Raw genomic sequence first — 22,323 nt, forward strand, 5'->3', positions numbered from 1 at the left:
AAAGTCTCATATTTTTAATCTGTTGTCTTCTGTTGAATTAATAATAGAATTGGCAGAGTACAAAAACAAACAAAAAGTCAGGAATGCAAATATATAAAATTAAGCAGTGATTTAAAAAATCAGAATGGAAATCTAATTTTTTAGAAAACATTGCTTACCATTTTTTATAAATTTGCACTCCTGCCCAATTCTATTGTTAAGTTTATTCCACTATGTCAAATGTTCTTTCCCAATAAATAACCATGATTTCTGTGTAAGATGGGCTGAGACACTCAATCACAATGACACAAAAATCCTGATTTAGTATTGTGAGGAAATAAGGTCACAAATCAGAAAATTCTGTCTCAGAAATATTCTAAAAATCTTCTACAAATTCAACAAAGAGCTGCTATGTATCTAACATTTTAAAATAAAATCAAAATACAGTTGTTCTCTCTTACATTAAAGTTGATTCTTAAGTTCAATATTTCAAGAATGGCACAGAACTAACAAATCAATAACTAAGGTGTGATTGCTCTTTAGCAGTTAAGTAAGCCAATTATATGCACTAAATGAAATCCAAATGCACATAAAAAGCCTTGCCTAATTCAGCAACCTTTCAGAGATCAATATATCTGCCTTTCTAATTTAATCTCTTTAAATACATATGTTAGCTCAAAGTTAGGAAAACAAAGTTTGTAAGAGAAATAAAAGAACAAAATAGTATTTGTTTGTTATTAATGAATAGTTTTAGGTTTTATAACCAGACGACTAAAATATTCAGACTATTTAAACACCCAAAAATGTCAAACAAATTCCATTTTCATAAATTTTAAAGTTAGTTTTTCAAATGCAACAAAAGATTGTTTGAAAAACTAATAACACACATTACTAGAAAAAATAACATCACCAATACCACTGCAAGATCACCTGGGAGCCTTTACTCCCAGTCATAGCAACCTTAAAGCAAAACTATTTTCCAAAGCAAGGGCTTTCAATAGTGGTAGCATTTTCACCTACCGCTTATTCTAGAATGGTGATTGTTATGAGCCCTGTTTTGTTATCCAAGCATGCATTAAACTAGTTGTTATATTATCTGGTGTTTTATTACTCCCAGTGCTACAAATAAGTCTAAACCAAGAGCCTAGAACTTTTAACTGATTCCAATTACATCCTGATGTATCAACATTATCATCTGTTTGAACAAAAAAAAAGAATCACCTTGGCAAGTTAGAACAGTGATATCACCAAAATATTCTTCTTGCAACTATAGCAACTAATTCTATACTTACTTCTTTTGAAGTAAACTCCACTGAGTTCAGTAGAATTCACTCCTAGAATTGCTTTCCAGGATACTCTTGCTTAGTATTCTGACATCAAATAAACTTTTGATGCAGTAAGATATACAACCGCAGTAATGGAAATAAAGAGGCAAAAAGTTGTGAGCATGAAAGCAATAGTGGGAGCCAACAACTATTAACAGTATTTAAGAGGACGTATCCCTTGGGTAGTGAGGGACGCTGAAGCAGATCTCAGGGTCAGCACACTTACTGGCTACAGCGGTTTCCCTTTGTTCATGAAAGGCAATGGAACGGTCCCTTCCCTCGATCGGCACCAAGCAAGACGAAGATACAGTAGATCGTCCAAAACAACTTCTTAAGAAGGGATGCCTAAACGCGCACCTGTGGCTACCGGCAAGCCACCAATTCTGAACCCAACTGCCTCGAAATGTATTGGACGGAGGACTTTCGAAACAGTGCTCGAATCCTGCTTCGGTAACGAAAGAACTTTTTGCAAACCTAGAAAAGCCCTTCCGAGTTGGCCAGGTGCGCCTCTTGCAAAACCACGCAAAATCCTAGTCTAGCCGGAGAGGGAGGGGGCTGACTGCGCTCTTATCCGGAGAGGGACGGTAAGGCGGCTGACCGGGGGGGGGGGGGGGAGAGAGAGAGACCTCGCTTGCAACAAAAGGTCGCCTTCCTTCCCGCGGCGAATGCCACGAAGGTATCATCCCAGCTGGGCTAGCAAGGAACCCTCCGAGCAAACGCTTTCGGGCTTGGCCCCCCGCCCCGCACCGGCGAGAGAGCCGGCCAGGCCATAAAGGAGCGCGAGGCCAGAGGCCCAGAGGTTCTCGCGCGGAGCGTTGCCTTCCAGCCCTGCCGGGGATGCCCGAGTGCCCCAGGCCAAGCCGGACCGAGCTTATGTAAAGCGGCGGCGGCACCGAGGATCGCCGCCAGCAAGAGCATCGCCGACAAGATCGGGGCCTCTAGCCCGACCCCTCTACGCGGCCTACAAGGGCGGGAGAAAACCATGGCTAAGCTGGCCCTCGCACCGAGGGGGCTTCCGGGTTGGCCTTCCGCCGAAGGACTCTCACCTTGTGGATTCTCTTCAGCGCCATCGCGGCGGAGCCTGTTGAGAGAGGCAAGCAGGAAGAAGGAAAGGAAGGAGGGGGACTATTTTCCGGCGGCGGAGGGAGCGCAGAAGCTTTTCGGCGGAAGCGGGAAGACAGGTGTGGGTGCCGGCCTGGGAGGGGGGAGCCCGGTGTTCTCTATTGCCTTCTTTCCCGTCGCCCCCACCTCTTTTGCTCGCCTGCCGCCCTTTTACTGCCTTCCCTCGCCTGCTCGCTTCTCACCGTCGCTCTTCCTCCTTCTCTCCCCCAGCACGCTCGGGCTCTTTCACTGAGTGACTGCCTCACAGAGCAGGGACTGCTCCTTCCGCATCACTCCCCGCGCGAAGTTCTTTATGACGCGAGAGGTTAATAGGATTCCTCCGCTAGACGGAGTCGAGCGACAAAAATCACGCATGCGCTTTTGGCTGTTCTGCTTGGGGGTGCGTGGAGAAGCTTCGTGGTTTTTCACCGATCGGGAAGCGGATTATACGCCGCGCGCCCGGGAACAGGTGGCCGGACACGCCACGACCCGCTTCGGCCGCGGACAAATAATTATCCTGTAAAGAGGAAGAGGGAAGGCAGGCGGAAGGATACTCTCTCCTAGGAGGAGCAAAACGAGAACCCGAGGATTTTACCGCGAGATTATGGAAATAACACGAACTGTGACTGTTTGGAGCGAAAGACTCGGGGGGCTGCCTGGAATTTACTCCTCCTTCGTAATTTGCACGAAATAACCCCTTGGCACCACTGTTACTTAAGAAAGAAAAGGATGCAGTAGATCTTCCCCAAGTGTTACTGCTGCAATATATTGATTGTAATATATGCACAATCAAAACACAAATGTTTTTCTTCGGGTTTGGTTCTGCGCCTTGGGTGTACAGGAAATACACCCCTTGGATAAAGAAATGTTGGCGATTCAAGGATCGTAGTGCACGTTTTTCTGCATTCCTTTGAGAAACTAAAATGCTGTTTGTATCTCAAAATTATATATTAGATGAATTTATAAACTTTTCAGTCTAATATATATTCACGTATCTATTTAGGTAATAGATGTGGGCCTGCCAGATTTCTTAATCAAATTACTATATCAAAATTTAGAAAAGCTCAAATGCTTGCATCCAGCAATTCTTTGTAAACTGCCGATTTGGAAAGGAGATTCCAGAAAGTTCCATACAAAGAGCAACATATTGCAAACCGAGCTATCCATATGTTTATACTGTAGTAACTACACAAATCTATTACACCTTGATTACCTCAAATTTCAGAGGCATATACTCTTACAATATCATCAAATTCTCTCTTAATAGCTGGTATGACTTGTCAGGGCCTTGCCAAGAACCATTAACTAATAGATGAGAATATTTGTAGCTCAGGATTGAACTGGTGCTGTCTGGGCTTTGTTGTTTTCTTGCAGACATTTCATTATCAAACTAGGTAACATAATCAGCACTGATTATGCATTAACTGTGTCTGATCTTACAAGACTGGCAGAAATTAGAAGTAAGCAACCTGGCAAATAGCCAATCCTTATACCCTAGAGGACTCTGCAGGTGATAGCCAGCACCTTGAATTGTCCCTGGAAACCTACTGGTCAACAGAAAAAATTAACAGAGGAAAGGTGTTGTGGCATACCCTTCAATTGTGGATCTGCCAACTTGTGGATCAGTTCTATTTCCAAATGATCTTCAAGGACAACCCCATATACAACACATTGCTGTTCAGGTAATCCTCAATTCACAACAATTTGTGTTGTTTGTGATCGCATTACAACTTCCACAATTTCCATAAATTCGTAAAATCAGGTTAGTCAAATGGATGACCTGATTTACAACCATCATGACTTACGTGTCAGCATTCTAAATACCATGCATGAAATCAATCAGAGTCAAAGGCAGAATCATCCTTAAAGTTCCAATTTAATCATACAGGCATGTTAGCATGTCTGTGGAATTCCAACTCTGATTTTCTGCCTGGAATTCCACTCAGTTGAAAGTTCATGATCTTATCCCCACACCCATAATCCCATCACATGTTCCAATCATCATCTTCCACGCTGGCATCTACACCCCTCTGCTTCCGGTCAGGTGTCGAGGTGTGGAGACAAAAGATGACCTTGAGCTTCTAGAAAAGAATCACAACAATACATTCCACAATCCTACTCCTTTCTATTCCCCCCTCCCAACTACTACACTAATGAAACAGCATAGGAAAATAATAGAAAGTGTGGCAGGCCAAAGATCCTAAAAGGAACATAACTACAGGCCTGACAGGCGGCCTCTTCTCAGAAGAAAAACGTTTCCTGGAAAGAGAATAACATAAAAGTGAACATAACAAAATTAACCACCTCTTCCCCCCCACAAGGGACTCTGACTTATTGGGAAACTTCTCATGGAATTGCTTTACTAACTTCTCCATTTTTAGGTTCCCACTGTTCACCCAAGTGGCTTCAGACCAAGGGTAACCCTTCCAGTGCACTAAGTACTGTAAGCGATCCCTATTCAGCCTGGAGTCTACAAGTTTTTCCACCTCAGATTGTGTTTCCCTTCCTATCACTACAGGAAGAGAGTGAGCTTGGGTGGGTGCTCTTATGCTAGATCCAATTACTGGTTTCAACAAGCTACAATGAAATTCTGGGACAATTTTCCCTAGACTTCTGGGTAGACTAAGTTGAACTGTAACTGGGTTAACTATCTTCACTATTGGGAATGGACCTAGAAATTTTGGACCCAATTCCTTACTAGACATTCCTAATCTTATGTATTTGGTAGATACAAAAACTTTGTCCCCCAAAAGGAAGGGGTTTTGGAGTGAGCAATGTTGATCAGCTTGCTTCTTGTAGGCTTCTGCCGCCTCTACTAGAGCCTTCTTTGTATTCTCCCATCTGTTCTTTAGCATGTCCATCCATTCATTCAAAGACATGGAGGAAGGAGGTTCTCTAGGCAACTCAGGCATGGCAACAACTTCCATGCCACTGGTAATCTGGAAAGGAGTTAATTCCATGCTGCTGTGGACTGCGTCGTTGTATGCCACTTTGCCGAAGGGTAGCAAGTCCGACCAGTTGTCTTGCTGATAGTCCACAAAATACCGGATGTATTGTTCCACCACTGCATTGGCCCTATCTGCTGCGCCGTTCATGCTGGGATGAACCTCTGAGCTTAGTTCTTGTGTGAACCCAATGGATCTCAGGACCTCTCTCCAGAACTTAGCTGTGAATTGGACTCCGCGGTCTGAAATGATCCTCTTGGGTACTCTGTGCAGGCGATTAAATGTGTTTCACAAACATTTTCGCTAATTTCTTTGCGGATGGCAATCCTGAGCAAGCAATGAAGTATGCCTGCTTAGAAACCAAATCAATAACTGTCCAGATAACTCTATTCCCACTGCTGTCTGGGAGTTCCACGATGAAGTCCATTGCGACCTCTTCCCATGGTCGGTTAAGGCTCTCTGCTGCAGGTGCTGTAGGTTCTGGGCTCTTGGATTCAATCATCCCTGGCTGGCCTTTTTCCTCCTCCGAGGCCTCCCCCTTGGTAGGACTCTTCATCACCTTAAGTTGGGTATCCTCTTCCAGAGGTCGTTTGGGCTTTTCCCACTCTGAGGCCTCCCCCTTGATAGGACTCTTTGTAACCTTAAGTTGGGGATCCTCCTCCGGAGATTGTTTGCCCTTTTTCTCCTCCAAGGCCTCCCCCTTGGTAGGACACTTTGTCACCTTAAGTTGGGGATCCTCTTCCAGAGGTTGTTGGCCCAGATGACTCTTCTGTGGTGGCATCTGGGGCCGTCTCTTTACCACCGTGGCGATTGGTACACACGTTTGTTCTTCGACAATTCCCTCCTCCGAGGCCTCCCCCTTGGTAGGACTCTTCGTCACCTTAAGTTGGGGATCCTCTTCCAGAGGTCGTTTGGGCTTTTCCCCCTCTGAGGCCTCCCCCTTAGTTGGACTCTTGTCACCTTAAGTTGGGGATCCTCCTCCGGAGATTGTTTGCCCTTTTTCTCCTCCAAGGCCTCCCCCTTGGTAGGACACTTGGTCACCTTAAGTTGGGGATCCTCTTCCAGAGGTTGTTGGCCCAGATGACTCTTCTGTGGTGGCATCTGGGGCCGTCTCTTTACCACCGTGGCAATTGGTACACACGTTTGTTCTTCGACAATTCCCTCCTCCGAGGCCTCCCCCTTGGTAGGACTCTTCGTCACCTTAAGTTGGGGATCCTCTTCCAGAGGTCGTTTGGGCTTTTCCCCCTCTGAGGCCTCCCCCTTAGTTGGACTCTTTGTCACCTTAAGTTGGGGATCCTCCTCCGGAGATTGTTTGGGCTTTTCCCCCTCCGAGGCCTCCCCTTTAGTTGGACTCTTTGTCACCTTAAGTTGGGGATCCTCCTCCGGAGATTGTTTGCCCTTTTCCGCTTCCGAGGCCTCCCCCTTGGTAGGACACTTCGTCACGTTAAGTTGGGGATCCTCTTCCAGAGGTTGTTGGCCCAGATGACTCTTCTATGGTGGCATCTGGGGTCGTCTCTTTACCACCGAGGTGGTTGGTGCACACGTTTGTGGTATTTGGGCTGGAGCCAAGCACTCTGATGCTCTGTGGCCAGGTTGACAGCAATGGTGGCATTTTATTGGCCCCCATGAGGAATGGAACCTAGTTACATCTCTAAACTTAGGAACCGTTTCATCACATTGGCTTGCTCTCCAACTTGCAGCTTCCCCCTTGGTAAACCCTTCTTCCATGGTGGAGATTGCTTCTCTGTAGGAAGGTGGGGTAAGAACCTTTTGGGGCATTGCAGATGCACCTTGTCCCGCTTCCCATCCTGCAGGCCTCTCTTTGGTAATCCCTTCTTCCATGGTGGAGATTGCTTCTCTGTAGGAAGGTGGGGTAAGAACCTTTTGGGGCCTTGCAGGGGAGACTGGAACCGGTGGGGAGTCAATCCCTCGGTTGGCCACTGCCCAGTTTTCTGCCATGGTGCCATCTGCTGAGGGAGGGCAGGTGCCCACTGGCATTCCTCCCATCCATGACCTGGGGTTAAGACCCATCCCGGGGTTGCCTGCTTCACAGGTTGCAGCTCAACCAATGATGGCTGGCTAGGGGGTTTTATGTGCCAAGGACCCTCCTGCTGGCTTGGAGGAGTTATGGGCCAAGTAGGTGCCTTCTGCTGGTTTGGAGCATTTTCCCATGTTGATGGCAAAGGAGGTGGCCAGTGGCATCTCATCCATCCATACTCTGGGAAGAAAACCCAATCTGGTTTTGCTTCATTTACTGGTTGCAGCCCCATTTGTGGTGGCTGGCAAGTGAAACATGCTGGCCAAATCCCTTCTTGCTGCCTGGGTTGAAATTCCCATTTTGATAGGGAATCTGTCTCCCACTCAGTTGCAGGGTAATAAGCCATTTCATTTATTGCTGTCTGGAAGGAATCAAAACCTCCATTCCAGGTTTTTTTTCAAGCCTTGCTTCCAAGCTGGGGGGAAGGAGTGGGAGCATGCACTCACGGTTAGTTGTTCGTAATGGTAAGCCCATCAGAGATGACTGCGTGGGGATGGCTTGAATCTCCATTCCTTTCATCTTCTAACCGGGTGTAGAAAAAGCCTTTTCCAGCCCCCTCTGTCCTCTTGCCAGATGCTATAAATCTTGAATCAGCATTCCATTTGCCTTTGAAGCTTCGGCACTCAGCTTCTTATCACCAAAAGCTTTCTCATTATTTCTTCGCTGATATTTTACGCTGTCCCAGTCAGCGTTGGGAATTCAGCACCCCCCCATCACCAGCCCCTCCCCCCTTGTGAGGGGAGGGTGCTAGTGAATTATTTTAAAGGTGAGATTTGGGATGATGTCAGCGTTCCAAATATCATGCAGAATTAAATCAGAATCAAAGACAAAACTTTCCTTAAAATTCCAATTTAATAAGACAGACATGTTGGCATTGTGCTATGAAATCCCAAATCTGATTTGCTTCCTGGGATTCCACCTAGTTGAAAGTTCATGATCTATCCCCACACCCACAAATCCATCACATGTTCCAATCATCATCTTGCACGCTGGCATCTACACCCCTCTGCTTCCGGTCAGGTGTCGAGGTGCAGAGACAAAAGATGACCTTGAGCTTCTATAAAAGAATGATCACAATACATTCCACAATCCTACTCCTTTCTATTCCCCCCTCCCAACTACTACACTAATGAAACACATAGGAAATTATAAGAAAGTGTGGCAGGCCAAAGATCCTAAAAAGAACATAACTACAGGCCTGACACCCTTCTTCCATTGTGGAGATTGCTTCTCTGTAGGAAGGTGGGGTAAGAACCTTTTGAGGCATTGCAGGTGCACATTTTCCTGCCATCCATCTTGCAGCCCTCCCTTTGGTAATCCCTTCTTCCCTTTTGGAGATTGCTTCTCTGTAGGAAGGTGGGGTAAGAACCTTTTGGGGCATTGCAGGGGAGACTGGAACCAGTGGGGAGGTCAATCCCTTGGTTGGCCACTGCCCAGTTTTCTGCCATGGTGCCATCTGCTGAGGGAGAGCAGGTGCCCACTGGCATCCCTCCCATCCATGACCTGGGGTTAAGACCCATCCCGGGGTTGCCTGATTCACAGGTTGCAGCTCAACCAACGTTGGCTGGCTAGGGGGGTTTATGTGCCAAGGATCCTTCTGCTGGCTTGGAGGAGTTATGGGCCAAGTAGGTGCCCTCTGCTGGCTTGGAGCATTTTCCCATGTTGATGACACAGGAGATGCCCAGTGGCATCTCATCCATCCATACTCTGGGAAGAAAACCCAATCTGGTGGTGCTTCATTCACAAGCTGCCCAATTTCCAGTGGCTGGCAAGTGAAAGATGCTGGCCAAATCCCTTCTTGCTGTCTGGGTTGAAACTCCCATTTTGATAGGGAATCTGTCTTCAGCTCAGTTGCAGGATAATAAGTCATTTCATTTATCGTTGTCTGGAAGGAGTCAAAATCTCCACTCCAGGTTTTTTTTCCAAGCCTTGCTTCCAAGCTGGGGGGAAGGAGGGGGAGCATGCACTCACGTTTAGTTGTCCGAAATGGTCAGGGAAGCCCATCAGAGATGACTGCATGGGGATGGCTGGCTCTCCTTTCATCAGATCTTCTGGCCATCCTCTAGCCGGGTGTAGAAAAAGTCTTTCCAGCCCCTCCGTTCCATCCCCTCAGGCTGTGCCCCTTGCCAGATGCAATAAATCTTGAAGCAGAAATTCCTTTGCCTTTGAAGATTTGCAGAGAAGCGTCTCATCTCAGCTTCTTATCTCCAAAAGCTTACTCATAATTGTTCACTGATATTTTACGCTGTCCCAGTCATGCGAGGGGGGGGGGTGCTAGTGATTTATTTTAAAGGGAGAGTTGGAATAATGTCAGCGTTCTAAATACCATGCATGAAATCAATCAGAGTCAGAATCATCCTTAAAGTTCCAATTTAATCATACAGGCATGTTAGCACGTCTGTGGAATTCCAACTCTGATTTTCTGCCTGGAATTCCACCCAGTTGAAAGTTCATGATCTTATCCCCACACCCATAATCCCATCACATGTTCCAATCATCATCTTCCACGCTGGCATCTACACCCCTCTGCTTCCGGTCAGGTGTCGAGGTGTGGAGACAAAAGATGACCTTGAGCTTCTAGAAAAGAATCACAACAATACATTCCACAAATCTACTCCTTTCTATTCTCCCCTCCCAACTACTACACTAATGAAACAGCATAGGAAAATAATAGAAAGTGTGGCAGGCCAAAGATCCTAATAGGAACATAACTACAGGCCTGACATTACGACTGTAATGGGCAGGCTTCATTATAGTTGTAAGTTGAGGTCTACCTGTATAAGGGTTGGCGAGATGATTTTGAAAAAATAACCAAGATATAAAAGTGAAACATGCAATCATATATGTATGAGTTCTATGTCTATTTAATACTAAATATTCTCTATATTATATTTTACTACTATTATTGGATTACAGAGTTGTAAAAAGGGAGTTTATTATACTATGCTGTATACTATTTCTACTTTTATTCCATATTATACTATTTCTATTATTTGTATACTATTGCTATACCACTACTACTATTACTTTTATTACTAGTATACAACAGTGTTTTACTATTACAGACCCTGTTCTGTCTTTCAATTTTCTTTCTCTATCTGATTTCTTCCTTTTCTTCCTTTTGTTTATTAATTGGCAGCATAATAAAGCTCTGGCACTTTCCTAACATTCTATGTAGCTTTGCTATGCTATGTCCCTTTTTTTTCCTCTGGACCGTTCAGTCTCTGTGAAGAAAAAACTCCTTTTATTTGACTGCTTTTTCTATTTGTTGCTGCTGTAAAGCTTCAAAATGCACACCACCCACCTCATCCCCGCCTATTTCAAGGTTTCACCTCTTATAAACAGCTTTTGCTGTGCTAACACCAGAAGGCTTGAATAGGGGGAGGGGGACACAGCACAGATGCCTGCAATTGTTCACCAATACCATGCTCTTCCACAGGGGGGTTCTAAACTTAGGTATGTAGGAAAAGCTGGATGCATGGGTACAAGATTGGAAGTACCTGGTTCAACTATAGTAATTGTGAGAAGGATCAGCACATCCCTATAAATCACAGATTAAGCATAACCTGATGTCAGCTCTTCAAGGTAGTCCAGGGAAGAAACCAAAACCATAAATACCAATGCTGTGTTTATTATAAGCTTATAGTAACAGAATCTTGCAACATAACAAGAGCTTCCCTTCCTCCCCTGCCTTTACTTTCCAGAGAACTAGGTAGGATCCCTTCTGAGATCCTTATTCTATCCCCATTCCTCTTAAGAACTCGGATTTTATTTACTAGGCCATTGCATAGACTGCATCTCTCTCTTCTGCCTCCTAAGATTAGCAACCTGTTTCCACCTACTAATTTGCTGCAGCTGCCAAAAGAGCCAATGGGTTGTATCAATAAAAAGAAATGGAACAGCCTGCCTCCTTGGACTTGGTGCTCCATCACTGCAGGTCTTTCAACAGAGCCACCTTCCTTGGATGGTGTAAGGAGTCTTTCTTTGGGCGGACTATTGGATTAAACCACCTGTAAAGTCTTTTCTAACCCCATAAACTCTGAAACAATTTGATGCGTGGTGTGCATCAAATTTCATAATGAAATTCAGTGGGATATTGTGCTGATAAATCATGTGCATGGAATGCTTTTTCCAGATATATATTAAATATAACTTATATTAAGGATAATTATTGAACTTAGGTGAAAGGGCCTAATATGACAATGAGTTGTGTTTTTCTTCAGAACAATACAGTGATGATCATAATGCATGTCACAAGTCCCCAATCCAAAAGGTTTTATCTTCATGAGATTTTCTATTACCCCCCCCCCCCCCGTTATACTTACCAATGGCAGGCCAATATGATGCTGTTGCTGATTTGCATCATTGCTGTTGCAGCTGTTTATATAGTTCTCCACAAGCTCTGTTTCGATTGCTTTTATCTCTCTTTGTTATACTGTAGTTTAGAGCAATGTTTCCAATTCTTGTCAAAGACCCTGGCGACAAGAAGATAAAGACAGTTTGGGGATTCTTGCATTACTGGAAGATGACACAAATTTGAGAAAGGCTGTTCTAGTTTTCAAGAGCAGGAAAGAAAAAATCTGTTGTGCTTTATAAAATGACAGAAGTGCTACTTTAGAAATGTTTGTAGTTCTTATATCTATAGTAGTTTTTGAAACAACCCAATCTGCCATCTCTGGGCACTTTAAAACAGTCGAACAATAGGAAAAAAACATATTAAATTAGTACTTTCCTCACTCCCAGATAGTCACCACTATCAGTGAGCATAAGTTAAAATGCCTACTATCATATAATTATATACAAAAAATAATTCAAACAGGAATTAAGAAATAATACGATGTGAATAATTGCAAATTCTTCTAGTTATGTTTTCAATGTCACACTATTTTCCTTCAAAATAAATGCAGCTTTATTTCCTGATCACGCAATAAATATTTAGAGCTTTTCACCTACAGAATCCACTTGTTAACATAAGCTTTATCATGAACACATAGCAATTCCCCTCTTTGTTTATCTGGTATCCAGATAATTCCGAAATCTTTTCTATAAGTAAATGTTTAAGAATTTTCTGCCAGCTAAGTGAAGAGGACAATTATAAACTCCAAAGGTATTTTAGCTCTAGGAGGTGTGTGTGTGTGTGTGTGTGTTGTGTGTGAAATAAATTGGAACACAAAAGGTAAAATTTTAAAAATTTCTCAGATATTTGTTAAACAAAATGGCTTTTTGATTGCACTATTTTTTCTTTATATCTTTATAAAATTACATGGTTTATTTCTCAATTCTTGCAGCCTACCCTAATTTACAAACTTTGGAGAGCTTATAATATAATGTAAATACAGAATACAAATGAATAAAAAAGTACAACTAATAGAAATGCATCAAGTGGCCACACCACCATTCAATCCTGATTAAAATGGGTTGGCAGTTTTGTTTTTGTCTTTTACAAAATCTAGGAAGGAAGTGACTGCTCGAAATTCCCTAGACAAGACGTTCCAAAATTCAGGGACTGTTAACAAAAAAGAACTGCTATCTGCTCCATATCCCAGCTCCAAGGGTGCATTCTGTCTTAGTACATGCAGATTCAAGTATGGCAAGCCAGAATCTGATGGTATCTGATGCCACTACTTATATGGCTTTGTAGATTTTCACCAGTATTTTGAATTGAGCCCAAAAGCCTAATTGGTAGCCAGTAGTATTCCTCTACAATAACGGGACTGTCACATCATTTTTGCCTAGCTGCGGTTTCAGTACCATCTCTGAAGGCTGCCTCAGGCAAGAGTGGCACGACTAAAGCATAGCATCCCCACCCCCCAACCTTGGCAGGTATCCAGCAGGAAACCACTGTCAATGGTATCAAAAGGTACTCACATGTCTAATATAACCAAAATGCTTGTTCAATTCTTGAGCAATTTTTTTTTTTTTTTGCAGACATAGAGAACTATCCAACACGATGGCAGTTCAGGGATGAGAAAATCAAGGTCCTGAAGGAAAACCAAATGCACAGGTGACAATAGGTGGCATCTGGTTCAACAGTAGTGAGAGAGATCTTGGTGTCCTAATGGGCCTTCACTTAAATATGAGCTAACAGTGTGCTGCAGCTGCTAAAAGAGCCAATGCAGTCCTAGGCATAGCATCAGAGCAATAGGGGGATAACATTGAGATCACGAAAAATGGTAGTACTGCTCTTTACTGAACTAATGAAGTCAGACACTTGAAATACTGTGTCCTGATCACCATGATGCAAAAAGATGCTGAGACTCAGAGTACAGAGAAGAGCAACAATGATGAAAAAGAGTCTAGAAACTCTAGAGGCTAAACTCTATGATGAATGGTTAAAGAACTACCAGTAGGTAAATCTAATCTAATGAAGAGATGGATTAGGAGTGACAGGAGAGCTGTCTTCTGATACTTGAGGGGCAGGTATAGGGAGGAGGGGGTTGACTTATTCTCCAAAGCACCTGAGGACAGGACAAGAAGCAATGGGTGGAAGGTTGTCAGAGGGAGATTCAACCTGGAACTAAGGAGAAATTTCCTGACAGCAAGAACAATTAATCAGTGGAACAGCTTGTCTCTCGGAATTGTGGATGCTCCATAAGATTAGACAGCCATTTGTTCAGGATCCAATAAGGTCTCCTGCCTTGGGCAGAGGTTTGAATTGGAAGACTCAAAGGTCCCTTCCAACCCTTTGATTTTATTAATTTAACCATTTTTAAAAAATATCCTTCCATGTGAGAGCATGAAGGACTGACTCATTCATTTGCTATTAAACTCTTACCTAAATCTAATTTTATTCAGAAACATGACAGAATAGTTTTATTAAAATGCAATACAAAGACCATTTAAAATTATGTACATAGACAAACATACTGATGTGTCTTTAAGTAAAGGTAAAGGTTCCCCTCGCACATAAGTGCTAGTTGTTCCCGACTCTAGGGGGCAGTGCTCATCTTGTTTCAAAGATGAAGAGCCAGCACTGACCAAAGACGTCTCTGTGGTCATGTGGCCGACATGACTAAATGCAGAAGATGTACGGAATGCTGTTACCTTCCCACCAAAGGTGGTTCCTATTTTTCTACTTGCATTTTTTATATGTTTTCAAACTGCTAGGTTGGCAGAAGCTGGGACAAGTAATGAGAGCTCATTACTTGACGCGGTAGTAGGGATTCGAACTGCTGAACTAGCCTTTATGATCAACAAGCTCAGCATCTTAGCCACTAAGCCACTGTGTTCCTCTGATGTGTCTTTTGTCAACTTGTAACGTGTTTCCATGACTATTATCGACATTAAAAAGAGAGAAAAGGGAGGAGAATGCCATGCATACGTTTGGCCAGAGTCAGATCTCATATTTCTACACCAAGTGTATGAAATGCGCAAGTTCATAGCCTGCCGCAACACCTTGTTGGTGGATGTGATTTATGACACAGACAGAAGAGAGGGGATACAAGGGTAAAGTTCAGATGCCATAAAGTGGGCATCAGTTTTAGCTCCGCAGAAGAACATGCCAAAATGTTGATCCTAATAAATGAATGGATTTCTTTTGAACTTTGTCTCGAGGCTCGTAAATTAAATAGGTCATCTTTTGGAAACTTCACGTCTTTAGTAATATCTAAATGTATATTACCAAATGTGTGTGTGGGTGAGAGGGGGAGAGGGAGAGAAAGAGGAATCCCAGCAATGTAATGGGAAGGCTATAGTTTGACATTCTATGCCATCAGACAGTGGTGGGTTGCAGGCGGTACGCCCCGGTACGAGCATACTGGAGCCTGCCCAGAGCACCAGGTACTGTTCTGGTACAGTGCTCCGGAGGGCCCACCTGCCCGCCCGAGCTCCTTACCTGTCCTGTAAGCCTTTGGCGCTTCTGCGCATGTGCATGGTGCGTACGGGGCTTGCACGATGCTCCGCCAATCAGCTGGAGCATCGCGGAGGCTTGTGGAGACATCACAGGTAGGTATAACGCAAGCGCACACCCGCACATCCATGTAGGCGACGCCAGGCCCGTTCCAACCGGACCAGAACCCACCACTGCCATCAGGTAATGGAATGTAGCATATATACCAAGAACACAATCCTCCATTTCATTATCTTTGTCCATTTTGATTATTTCAAAGCTTAACCCTCACCTAAACTTATATAGAACCCAGGTAAGAGTTTGCATGAAAAGAAAAAGGCAGTCAAGAATAAACAACATTGTTCAGATCAAACCATTTGACTCCAATGAGCATTCTCAACACAGCATTCAGGCTCCAAAAGAAATGCCCAAAACAGAAGTAAAGGAATGGCAATTAGTCTATAACTAATGGCAATTATTTATATGTTGCCTGATGATTAGACTTATCTAATGACCTGGTCCATTGATATTTGCAGATGATTTCCCACCATGGTCATCAGCTATGAACCAGAAACAGATGTTCTGGACTTGTCCCAGATTTGCTTTTAATTTCTGGCTTTTAGTGCAAATGTGATAAACATTCCAGCGTGGTCCTGTTTTATTAAATTTACTACATCCTCTGAACTGCTTTTTTTCTGAGGGTGAGAAAAGTAGTTGGGGAAGTTTCTTCTGCTTCTTGGTACAATCTGCAGTTTGAATTATTCAATGATATTTCAGTTCTGACCTTGATTGCATTAGTTTGAATAGTTAACTCACGAGGAGTCAAAATCAAACCCTCGGTTTCTTTTTCTTTCTTTTTTTATGTTCCAGTTATAAATCATTGCCAGGATTTATCTTTATCCATTTACCCTCAATCTTTTGTAGAATTTGTTTGTTTGTTTATGTATTTTATTTATTTATTGCATCAGGTTATTGTTGATCCTTAGCAACACAGACAGGTTTTTGCAATGATGATCTGTCCTTAATCTATTCTTTCAGCATAACACTTATGACCATTGTAATTGAATCCACCCAGATAGCAAGATGGGTGGCTTATTTATTTGTTTGTTTATTTATAAAATTTATTGGCTGCCCATCTTATCATAGGGTAACTATGCGTGGCTTACAGTTACATCTAAATTAAAACATAAAAAGTTAAAATCATACAGTAAAACCAAAGACACATGGGGAGGGCGGGGGCAGAGTGGAGTGGAGGTGGGATCTGTTATTACTCAATCAACCACTTCCATTGCACTGTTCCCCCACTGGGGCCTCAAGCTGACTGGCAAAGCCATGTCTTTGAAAAAAAATTTTTTATTGGTTTTACAAAATTTTAAGGAAAGGGGTAATGGGTATGGGTACACATTTTGACAGCTACATCGTGCAGTATTGGTATTCCCCCCAAGTCTCATAACTTTTATAAAATGATAAACAAAATGTTATTGCTTAACTAGATCTTGACAGCTTATTTTTACATTATATCTTTCAATAATTTCAATCATTTACTTTGTATCTAACAAAAGGATTCATTGTATCAGCAATTGCAATGTTTTTTCTATCTTACTTTTGTTATCTGAGTTTTCTCAATGTTGCCTCCTCCCCCCCACCTGCCAGCAAAGCCTCGGCCCCTCTCTCCTTCATCTCTTGTGTACTGTCCACTTTGTCTAGGAGAGCTTTGTTTTTTTCCATGAAGGCCTCCACCTCCATAATTGTATTAATTCTAACTCTGGTGCCCTCCCAGAAAATCAACATACCTTCTGGCAAAAGCCACCGGAACCAAAATCCCTTATCAAATAATTTTTTTGCTAGTAGTGAATATTTTTTCCTCTTATCTCTTACTTTCTTCGGGATTTGTTTCAGGATGGCTATCTCTTTGTCCTTATATTTTGATGTTTGCCCCCTTTGTGCCCCGGAGATCAGGAAGCAACAAGTCAAAAGTTTTCAAATTTTTTAAAGAAGTCAGATCATCACTTTTCTTTCACAATTGCATTAAGAAAGTCATTTTGCCATTGCTTGTAACGAGTGTGATTCCTTTTAAAACTCTCTCTCTCTCCTCTGAGAGAAAGGAGGTAAATCCAAAGCTGCTTTTCCGAGGGGGGGGAAAATCCCCCTCCCTCCAATCACACTTCCCAGGAGAAGATTGAAAGTCTTTCAAAAAGCTGATGATCTTTCATTTAAATATCAAAGGGAGAATTGGGGAGGATTCCCATCTCACCACTCTTCAGCTGTAGCCTTCAAGTTGTCGATCATCCAGCTGCCTCAAAACGAAAGCGCGCGGGAGCATAGAAGCTCCGTCGTGCACCCCCTCTCACCCCTCGGCTCCTGGGGCAATGCCGGAGGCCCCCCCACGGCCGCCGCCGATCCAGGGGACCCCCAGCGAGCAGCCCCTATGGCAGGGTGCCCCTTCAAGGCACCCTGTGCCCCCCCAAGCTGAGAGGAGCCCACCAAGAGAGCGCAGGGTGGACGAACACGTCCGTCGTTCTCAACAACCGGAAGCAAAATCCTGGCAAAGCCATGTCTTTATGCCTTTAAAAAAGATAGGATGGTTGGGGCCAATCTCCTATAAATTTAATAAATAATAAAATTTAAAAATCTAGCACTTTTCTGCTGGCCATCCTGTTCTTCTCTTTCCTTCCACTTTTCTTAGCATTATAGCCTTTTCTAGAGGGCTAAGTCCTTTCATAATGTGTCTGAAGTAGTATAATTTGAGTCTGGCTATTTGGGTTTGAAAGATAATTCTGGGTTGATTTGTTTGATGATCCACTGGTTTGTTTTCTAGGCTGACTACAATATTTTCAGGCAACTTCTCCAAAGAGCAAAAGCATCAAGATAAGATAAGATTACTTTTATTGTCACTTTTTCTGTGAACACACTGGCGTACATTAAAAAATGTGAGATAGTTTTCTTATCCTATGTCTTCAGAGCCCATCTTTTGCTTCCATAAAGTGTCACAAGAATATCACTTTGCACAATTCTGATCTTTGCAGATATAGTCATCAGGTCACTTTTTCAAGACTTTTCCAAGTGCTAGTCTGCAACATATTTCTTGACTTCTTATTCCTTTACTGTTGATGGTTGATCTTAAAAAGTAAAAGCTATCTACCACTTTACTTCATCATCAATCCTAAAACTGGTTATAAGGTAGTCCACAGTTAGGATTGGAATTGCCATAATTAAGCAATGTGACTATAAAGCATGTCATCACAGGACCATGCTGCTTAGAAGTAACAATTCTGGCAATCCCATCATTAAGGACTGTGGGGGTTATTAAGCAAAGACTTCACATGACTGCGTATTCCGACTTTCTGCTAACTTTCCCATTGACTTTGCTTATGGGAAGTCAACAAGGAATGTCAGGAAAAGTAATCATATGACCACAGGACATTGAAATGGCAGGAATTCTGAGGCCTGGTTATATACTGTATAAATATCTTTTTCAGCGTAATTTTGAATGGTTGCTAAATGAATGATTGTAAGCTGAGAATTTACAACCTAGGACCTAGTGTTTGATTGATTTATATAAATGATTTGTGTGATCAACTTAAAAACACTTGCATCCTCTTTGTTGATGTGTAAAATTGTTTAATACTACTGAAAATTCACTTGTTTTGCAAAATGACATCGACCAAGTTTTTGAATGGTCATCCATTTGGCATCTTCAAATTTTAATTAAGAAATGTTTAGTTTTATATATTGGAAACCAAAATGTAAAATGTAAGTTGGAAGGTGTTGATCATCATTTTATTAAGGACCCGAGTGTGCTCATCTCTAACAATTTATGTTCTAAAATTGATTGTAACATCATTGCTAAAAAGTTGTGAATTGGATTCTATAAAGTTTTTTTTTTCTGGAAATACTGTATTGCTCATCAGAGCTTACAAAAGATATGTTAGGCCAATCCTACAATGTTGTTCAATTGTTTGGAATCCTCACCACATATCAGACATTAATACTATTGAGAGAGTTCAGAAGTACTTTACAAGAAAAATCTTGCGCTCTTCTATTCATATTAGATTAGAATACCTTATGCTACTAGGCTTGAAATTCTTGGTTTGGATAGTTTAGAATTGCGACACTTGTGGTCAGATTTAGAAATTGAATACAAAATTGTACATAACGATTTACCTGTAAATTATTTTTTTTAGTCTTAACTGTAATGTAAACTGTACAAGCAACCATTTTAAAACTTAATGTAAACTGCTTTAAATTTAATTGTAAAAAATTAGATTTTTATATCAAAGTTGTTGAAGTCTGGAGTATCTTAACCAATTCAGTTATCTTAGCTACCAATTTTCACAGTTTTAATTCCAACCTCTGTGGATCTCATCCCACATTTAAGAAGTTCCTAAGGGGGCATGCATAAGTGCACTAACGTGCCTTTCATCCCTGTCATTTTGTTCATTCAAATTTATAATTTTTGTTTGGTGAATAAACAAATAAACAAAAACCAAATACATAAATAAAATACATAAACTAACATATCTAAAGTCTTGTAATAAATTTAGTATGCTTAGCTTTGAACTATACAGAGAAACATCAATTTATAGGACCTTAATACAAGGTAGGTTTCATACACTAGAACAAATTTCCAGAATGATTCACATCGTTTGTGTAACAATATCATTTGCATTAAGCTGAATCATTTATGCATAGTGATTCACAATAACATAAATCATGCAAATGACATACATTGTTGCAATGATGCATTTTTATACTTAATGGACATCCTGAATAATGGATCGTTCTCTTCAATTACCGTATTTTTTGGAGTATAAGATGCACCTTTTTGCCTCAAAAAAGAGGCTGAAAATCTGGATGCGTCTTATACACTGAATACATTTTTTGCCTCCTGAAACCTACTCCCTTCACCAAAATGGCCGTGCATAGCCTTATGGAGGCTTTCAGAGAGCTCCTGAGGGCAGAAATGAGAGAAAACAGCCCGTTTTCCCCCCCCCAAGCCCCAGCAGTATATGCTTCCTAAAGGCTATGCATGCAATTTTTTTGACAAATAATAGGCCCGTTTTCATGAAAAATTGGGGGAGGTTTGCAGAGTGCAAAAACTTTTTCCCACTTTCAGATAGCTCTTTAGAGTGGTTGATGAGAATTACATTGATCAAGTGCTGTGCCAGCAGAAACTAAGTCTTAGGTGCTGCAGATTGTCAGCAATTTCCTTCTCCAGCACATGGATAAATACACCTGGAAGCATCTACCTACCTACCTACTCCCTCTCTCTCCCTACCTACCTACTGTATCTATCTATCTATCTATCTATCTATCTATCTATCTATCTATCTATCTATCTATCTATCCCTCTATCTACCTACCTACTTTCTCTCTCCCTACCAACCTACTGTATTTCTCTCTCTCTCCCTCTATCTACCTACGTACCTACCTACCTACTCTCTCTTCCTCCCTCCCTACCTATCAACTGTATTTCTCTCTCTCTCCTGTATTTCTCTCTCTCTCTCTCTATCTCTCTATCTCTATCTCTATCCCTCTACCTACCTACCTACCTACTCTCTCTCTCTCCCTCCCTACCTACCTACTGTATTTCTCTCTCTGTCTATTTCTCTCTCTCTCTCCCTTTATCTACCTAACTACCTAACTACTCACTCTACTTACCTACCTACTGTACATCTCTCTCTTTCTCTCTCTCTATCCCTCTCTGTACCTACATTTTTAAAAAATTGCCTTTCCCAAACTTTGGTGCATCTTACACTCCGGTGCGTCTTATACTCCGAAAAATATGGTAGCTTGATTAAAAAAAGTTTCTCAATATATGCAACAATTTGCAACGTAGTTTGTTTTCCATAAGTATATGCTCTAATTAATACACAAAGAAAAATGGTTTTATAAGTCCATTACACTATCTTTACCATGAGGTGGCAGAATTGTACAGTAAGTAATTGCAAACGCCTAAATTTAACTGTGCCAAGCAACAAACTCTCATCTAAAGCAGGAGGCCTGAAAAGGGAGGCTGGTGAATTCCCTGTAAACAGAGAAATAATACAGTTTTCCTCCCATTACATTTAGAATTCAGGAAGGTTTCACTTACTTACTTCATTCATTAACTTTAAAAGTAAGAATTCTGAAAGTAAACATCAATGAGAGTATTGACATGAAAAGAAAATCTGTTTTATAGCTTTTAGTATAAACTAACAAACTCAGTTTAGCATAAAAAATAATTTTTTTAAAAAGATTTTTTTTTGGTTTTTAAACATTTATAGGAAAGCGTAGGTGGATATACAAAAACTTTTGGCAGCTACATCATGCTGAAGGTAGAAATTTCTCCAAATTTCACAACTTTTACCGAGAAAAAACAAAAGATAAAAGATAAGCAGAAACAGCATCTTGTTATACATTGTATCAACCATATGTTAAATCATCTTTTTTGCCACTTTCTAATATATCAACAATTACAATGATATTTCAAATACATTTATTTTTGTGACCTGAGTCTTTTCAATATTGCTCCCTCCTGTAACCTTGACCCGCCCCCGGGTAGAGGACCTGGTAGTTGCGTGGAATAATGCAACTACCGGGGCCTTGAACCGGGTGGCGCCTTTGCGGCCTCTCCGGCGGCAACGATCCACCCTAGCCCCTTGGTTTACCGAGGAGCCAAGGGTGATGAAGTGCCGCAAGAGACGTCTAGAGAGTCGTTGGAGATCCTCTCGCTCCGAATTTGATCGAACACAGGCACGAGCCCATTTAAGGACGTACCTTGTGGCATTGAGAGTGGCCAAACGGCAATATTGTGCCACTCTCATTGCATCCGCGGAGAACCGCCCTGCCGCCCTGTTTCGGGTGTCCCGCTCCCTCTTGTTTCAGAGGCCGCGGGAGGCCCCCCTACAGGGCAGGGCAGAGGAATTTGGTAAATATCTGCAGGATAAAATCGCTCAAATCCGGAAGGATTAGGTTCCTGTCAGTGATCCAATGGAGACGTCCATGGCGAGTCTTGAGGTATCGATCTGGGAGGAGTTTGACTTGGTTGCCATCGAGGATTTGGACAGATTGCGTGGACGACTGCGACCCACCACATGTTTATTGGACCCGTGCCCCTCCTGGCTT

General features: G+C 42.2%; 1 protein-coding gene across 3 annotated transcripts in view; it reads right to left on the reverse strand.

Moving 5' to 3' along the window:
• Positions 1–2,733, reverse strand: part of UBE2D2 (ubiquitin conjugating enzyme E2 D2) — a 32,116-nt gene extending 29,383 nt beyond the window's left edge. The window contains exon 1 of one of the 3 annotated variants that reach the window (XM_081950097.1): positions 2,609–2,733. Coding sequence is in view for 1 of the 3 variants with exons in the window: in XM_081950096.1 (XP_081806222.1) it covers positions 2,351–2,374 (24 nt within the window). In the remaining 2 variants the exon portion in view is untranslated. The other 2 variants (XM_081950096.1, XM_081950098.1) reach the window with 2 other exon arrangements.
• Between the last annotated feature and the right edge of the window lie 19,590 nt (positions 2,734–22,323).

This window comes from Natrix helvetica (assembly GCF_964273705.1).
Source record: "Natrix helvetica genome assembly, chromosome: 4".
In the NCBI taxonomy this organism is placed as follows: domain Eukaryota; kingdom Metazoa; phylum Chordata; class Lepidosauria; order Squamata; family Natricidae; genus Natrix; species Natrix helvetica.